This window comes from Carassius gibelio, chromosome A20 (genome assembly GCF_023724105.1).
Source record: "Carassius gibelio isolate Cgi1373 ecotype wild population from Czech Republic chromosome A20, carGib1.2-hapl.c, whole genome shotgun sequence".
NCBI classification, from domain to species: domain Eukaryota; kingdom Metazoa; phylum Chordata; class Actinopteri; order Cypriniformes; family Cyprinidae; genus Carassius; species Carassius gibelio.
Genome location: NC_068390.1, coordinates 19,822,065 through 19,827,904, shown reverse-complemented (window position 1 = coordinate 19,827,904; position 5,840 = coordinate 19,822,065). Strand labels below are relative to the sequence as shown.

General features: G+C 41.9%; 1 protein-coding gene across 1 annotated transcript; it reads right to left on the bottom strand.

Moving 5' to 3' along the window:
• Nucleotides 1–411: 411 nt before the first annotated feature.
• LOC127938750 (N-myc proto-oncogene protein) lies at nt 412–5,406 on the bottom strand. The gene is made up of 3 exons (XM_052535585.1): nt 5,218–5,406; nt 3,985–4,654; nt 412–2,160 (listed from the first exon to the last, which is right to left on the bottom strand). The coding sequence occupies exons 2-3, from the start codon at nt 4,640–4,642 to the stop codon at nt 1,451–1,453; spliced, it is 1,368 nt and encodes a 455-aa protein (XP_052391545.1). The 5' UTR covers nt 4,643–4,654; nt 5,218–5,406; the 3' UTR covers nt 412–1,450.
• Between the last annotated feature and the right edge of the window lie 434 nt (nt 5,407–5,840).

The following is a 5,840-nucleotide window of genomic DNA, read 5'->3' as shown; positions in this document are numbered from 1 at the left end:
TTGTTCAGAATAGGAGTCAATTCAAGTAAATAGATATTAGATTTGTATCAAATTTTAGCAATTTAAATATAATATCTAATGATAAAGTCAATTTTGATTTATTATTGAGGAAATGGTACTTAAAAAAAAGAGAGAAAAACTAGGTTGTATCAGTTATTTATGCTTCCAATGAGTGACAGGTATTTTTATTTGACAGTATGATTTAACAGTGGGTTTTTGCCTTCAAAGTCAAAACTTACATCCCCTTTAAAGTCATAACTTACATCCCCTTCAGAGTCATAACTTAGCAAGTTGTTTCCGAGCTGTTTGAAATGTGGATGTTGCCGCCCCTAGAGGGACTTCAAGTATGTCTGAAATGTAGTTCAGCATTTTGTTTCTCAGTACCTGACAAGACTCAAACGGCACTAGCAGTGATACAGAAGCACTTATCCTTTGACAAGCTCTTTTGTTTTCAAAATGTCTATTTATTTTTCAAAATGAGGTATTTCAAAGTGCCGTTTGTTGCAGCACTAAAATGTACATTATAGAAAAGGAGAAAAAAAACTTTTTCCCCACTGACCCAGTTCTATGAACCCAAAAATACTTACAAATATATAAACAAAGAAAGAGAAAGACAACAAAGAATAGAAGCCTTATAAATGGAGATAGAAAGAATTTTCTGTACAAAAGAAAATAAGGTACAAAAGAGGATAAAAACAAGATAAAGTGATATCTACTCAGAACTCATTTTCATACGAAAATATAAGTATCAAATTTAGTATGTATCTGAAGCACACTAAAGCATAAATGTAGGAATTAGTAAAACGTGTCATAACAGAGAGATTATAAAACAAAAAGAATCCAAAAACAATGTGTCCTTATTTTACAAAAATCCTCAAAAACCCGAGGTCTTACAGTACTTGTTAAAGGTATATAAACTTCCAGTCTAGTTATTGGCAGCTTTTGACATCTTTATAAAAACCAAAAGACAATAATTGTATACAAAAACAAGGCAGACTGAGTGTACGTTCTTTTAAAATCTAATCTATTTACAAAAGTGTCTGACATCAAGGTGCGCAGAGGTACATCCATGAGATTCAGCACCGGTGAGGTGTGAGAGATTATAGCCATTCGAAGTGTCTCGTATTATTTGTTTAGTGTTTGTTTTGGAGGAAGAGCGTGAACACGAAGTTCATCAACCCAATCGCATTTTGAAGACTAGCTGTGTTCATAAGAGTCTTGTCATCGAGGGGAAGATGGGTTTTCTTAAAAGCACCTTCCCACTTCGTTGTAGCGTGACTGGTGTGACAAAGTAAACCTGAAACATTCTTGAAGTCAAAAAATGTGCAAAAAAAGTGTCAGCAGTGAGTGTCCCTAGGGTTTATTTTAGGCTGCTAGCCTTAGCGTTTCGCCGTTTGTCATTTGATGTCGACCTATAGCTATGAGGCGTTCAGCCAACAAGGGTTAAGGGTTAGCGAGTCCTGGCCTGCTCGAGCCTACGGAGGAGCTGTTGTCGCCGGGCCTGCAATCTGTCTTTCTCCTGCTGGAGCCGGAGCTCTTGGTCCTCCAGGGAGCTGACGTACTCTGTGGCCTTCTTCAGGATGACCACCTTCGCTGCCTTGTCGTTGTGCGCTAGCTCAGGCACCTGGTCGCGCAGAGTGAGGAAGCTAGAGCGCAGGTCATTGCGCCGTTGACGCTCCAGGATGTTGTGGTTGCGCCGGCGTTCGCTGTCCTCAGAATCTGAGCACCGTGGGCTGCTGGAGTCGCTCTTCCTCATTCGCTGGCTTGGTATGCCGTTAGTAGGGGAGTTTGGGGAAGAGTTCTGGTTCCTGCCGCTGCGTGGAGTTATATTGCTGTTGTCGATTCTGAGTTTCTTGCTTGGGGGAGCGCTGGGTACATCTTGCTGGTCGGAGTAAGGAGAAGGAGCTGCGTAGTTATGCTGTTGCTGGTGGATGGAGGATGCTGCCGTCCTTTTCAGAATGAGCTCCTGTGGAGCTTTGCTAACGCCGGATGCCAACCGCCCTCCTGTGGACGCTAGAGAGTTCGAGGCGGCAGACAGACCAGTGCTGGTTATCTTGCTGGTGATGGAGCGCCTTTTCTCCACCGTGACGACATCAATCTCCTCTTCTTCTTCATCGTCATCATCGTCTTCATCGTCATCATCATCGTCATCTTCATCATCTAGAGGGAGAAAAGGAGATTTAGGTTAGCAGGTTTGTTGTGCAACCATTCCTCTAGAGGCACACAGGTATGAACAAGTGCACTTTAAGGAAACATGCCTGTGTTTTCTCAGGGTGTGTGCTGGAGTTAATGTCTTTGTGTGGGCAGATGACAGTTGCTCAATGCAATCATCACACAGGAGCTGGATTCTCCCCAGACTGGACCTTAGATTTGACTTTCTACTTTGACAGACTCCCTCTATTTACAGTGTCTATAATGAATGGGTTTGCGAGCACATGAGCATTTCGTCATGTCATATTTTTCTTACAAAAGCTGTTTTTATGTCCAGTTAGACATTTTGTTTGGTGCTTTTTCAACTGGTGATGCATTGCAAGTAAAATTTTAAAACCAAAGTTATGTATATGAGATGATAGACGTGATGATCAGCTAAGCCACACATGAAGACTTTAGGGCAGGTCTGGAGCCCACAGCCTCTCACTTCAAAAGCTCCCAACAGGAACTCGTCTGCCAGCATTAAGGAGAGACCAAATGGGCAATTTAGTCACCAACAGAATGCAGAGAGTCAATGCGTTCCCCTTTTCTACTGGTTTGCCACTAAAGCAACAACAGCACGGGCGGGAAAACTAGCGTTGTAATCGCGTGGTCCAATTATTCGCGGGCTTTGCTGAATAACACTGATCTGATGGCCTCTTAAGCCGCTGCCCTGGAGATGTGCCAAGCAGACAGCTGGAGGAAGGGCTCCGCTTGTTCAAAGCCGTCACCCTGTAAAGAGAGATGACCCATCGCCCCCCCCCCCCCTTCATTTTCCTTTTTCTTTTGTTTATCATTCACGGCACCTTTCTGGAATATGAGCGACTTGCCAAGCTCAGCCCATTGGGCAAGTAAGAGTGGGTGGCATGGTTGCCAGGTTTCTCAACAAAACCCGCCTTACTGCTACTTACTAAACTAGCCCAATCGCATTTAGAGAGGGGTTTCCCGGTAAAAATCGCATTAAGGGGGGTGAAATACAAGTTTTTCGGGGGGTTTCCGGTAAAAATTTTATTCCAGGGTCTAAATATCACATTACTGGGGTCGCTTCAACCCGCAGTCATGAAAAGCAACACGCGGCAACAGTGCTAAAGTAGCCCAATTCCACGGGAAAGCCCCACTGGGTGGGGGTTTGCCTTTTTTCGTGGATGCACGCGCATGTCTCTTTTTCACATGCTGGTGCCCAGTGCCTGTTCTTATTCTCTCACCTAGGTGTGATTGTCAATTGGGATTTGCATTTGAAACAAGTTCTCATTTCGAAGGGAAGCGACTTATTGGGGGGCACTGAATTTAGGGGCTTGGCTTTTATGCAATCTGCCCTTGCTAACTCACCCCCAAACATCTGAGTCTGTGGTTTTAAACAACTTGGAAAAAATATATAAATAAATAAAAATAATCATCTTAAAAAAACATTTATGTTTTCATAATTTAATCTAATATAATATTCTTATAATAAAAAAAAACATGATCCATCTGACCTAATAAATTCTGAAATAATATATTCTGATTCCATGCTAATGGAGGGCAGACAAGGACATTTATTCCTATGTAATATGGCTCAGTGACGCTATTCACTGCATTACATTTTTAACCATGAGCTATTCACCCAAAAGGCTCAACATCATGGACAACATAAAATTTAGTAGCATCATAAATTGGTGATGATGGTGATATTGATTAATAATAATACAAATTATAAAAATTTTTTGAAAAAAATAGTCATTCATGACATGTATTCAGTGACAGTTTCAGTGAACTTACTAACATTACATTAAGAGCATGTCAAGAGACACTTACCAGAGTCAGTTGGAGTCTCGTCTGCACTGGCTGGAGGAAAGTGTTGGCTTCTCAGCTGTGTCACACTTTGGCTGCTGCTGCTGCTGCTGCTGCTCCCATTTCTTTTGTTGACTGGATAAGGGAAAACAATGGTAGGGTCCACACACTCTGGTATAGAGTGATTATTTTCGGGTGTCTTGACCGTTGTTTCTTTACTGGCTTCAGTACTGCTAGAAGCAGAGATGGCTTTCCCGAGTTTCAAATTTACGACCCGCTCCAATTTCTCACGTGCAGAGAAGCCACTCCACATGCAGTCCTGAATGATGATGGAATCGTCTGTAGTATCTAAAACAGAGCCAAAGAGGTCCCCATCTGATGCCCCCCAAATGTCATCTTCTGGTAAGAACAGAAGCTCGGAAGCCCAGTCCAAGGGGTCTGTTAATCCAAAGCCCATAAGTGAGCAATCCCCAGCCACTGCACCCAGATCCCCTGGGTCCCCTGGAAGCGCTGCTCGGCTCGGGGACAGAGGAGGAGTGGGCAGCAGGTCGAATTTCTTCCAGATGTCCTCACCAGGTGGTGCAGCGTCTGGTCTGCAGAAGTAGAAGTCATCTTCATCCGGGAAGAAACAAGGTTGCAAGGAGTCAAACTCCACATCAGAGTTCATGGCTTTAGCTGGCATTGACACTGGGAGCTAACATGGGAATAAGGCAAAGATCTTTTTATTAATGACTCTCCTTCTCATGTCTTTTAAGTGCCCTCTCACTGCCCTCACTGTGTAGTGTGAAAATATTCATTAACTGTCTTAAATAAACTTTGAACTGTAATTGCATTATAAAACAAACTGTTTCAACAGAACATCTCCTACAGATTTGTAATGATTATTTAATAATAATAATAATAATTATTAAATACCATTACTACTAATAAATAACAAATAATGCACAAAAATTATTAAAAGCTTTTGTCTTACCAAAGACATCTGTAAGTAATAACCAAATCAATTTAATGTAATATTTTGTTGTAATATATTTCTTTAAAATAGACTCTTAAAGACCCCAAGTCACAAATCTCTTTGAAGTGTCCTCTCTACATTGTTTATAGTGATAACGTTCGCTAACTCACTTAAACGTTAGACTGTAATTGTAGCACAAGACACAATCTCCTTTAAGAGCAAGTCGAGCAGACAAGTAAATCTTTTAGAAATAATATCTCGCGTGAATGAAACAGCTAGTTTAACTGACGTGGGCGTCTCACCTCTGAGTGTATTTTCTTGTCCCTTCTTTATCGCAGTCACCGTGCCCCCGTTTGGAGTCGCACATCTACCGCGGCGACAGAAGACTGTTCTGCGCTTCTGTGTTTTCGGGCTGTGAAGAAGTATTTCTCTCTCTGCTGGAGGAGACATTGGCTCCTCCTCCACAGTGAGCTGTGTTTTTCTCTGGAAAGGGCAGCAGTTTGTTCTGGTTTAAGGTGTTCAGTCTGTCGGTAATAAATCTCTCTCTCTCTCTCTTTCTCTCTCTCTCTCTCACACACACACACACACACACACACACACACACACACACACACACACACACAGTCATCATCATGTCCCAAACACACACGATGTCTTTAGTAGAACGCTAAAAGAGATGTTGTGCAGAACAACATGATGGTAATAAAAATAATTTTAAAAAATGGAGTAGAGTTCAATTGAATATATGTGATTTGTTTTTATTTGTTACCCTACTCTGTAATCCGGCTTTGTTTAGAATATAAACGCAGTTGCGAGCTATATAAGCGTTGAATCGTGATGAACCTCGTTGTGAATGAATCTGAGGGACTCTCAGCATCTCTCATTGTTCAGGTCAGTGAGGCAACGGACGATCCGCATGACATCA

Coding starts and splice junctions, on each gene's coding strand:
- LOC127938750 (XM_052535585.1), bottom strand. CDS start 4,642: ATGCCAGCTAAAGCCATGAACTCTGATGTGGAGTTTGACTCCTTGCAA. Junction 2,161..3,984: donor CGAGACTCCAACTGACTCTG/GTAAGTGTCTCT, acceptor TTCTCCCTCTAG/ATGATGAAGATGACGATGAT.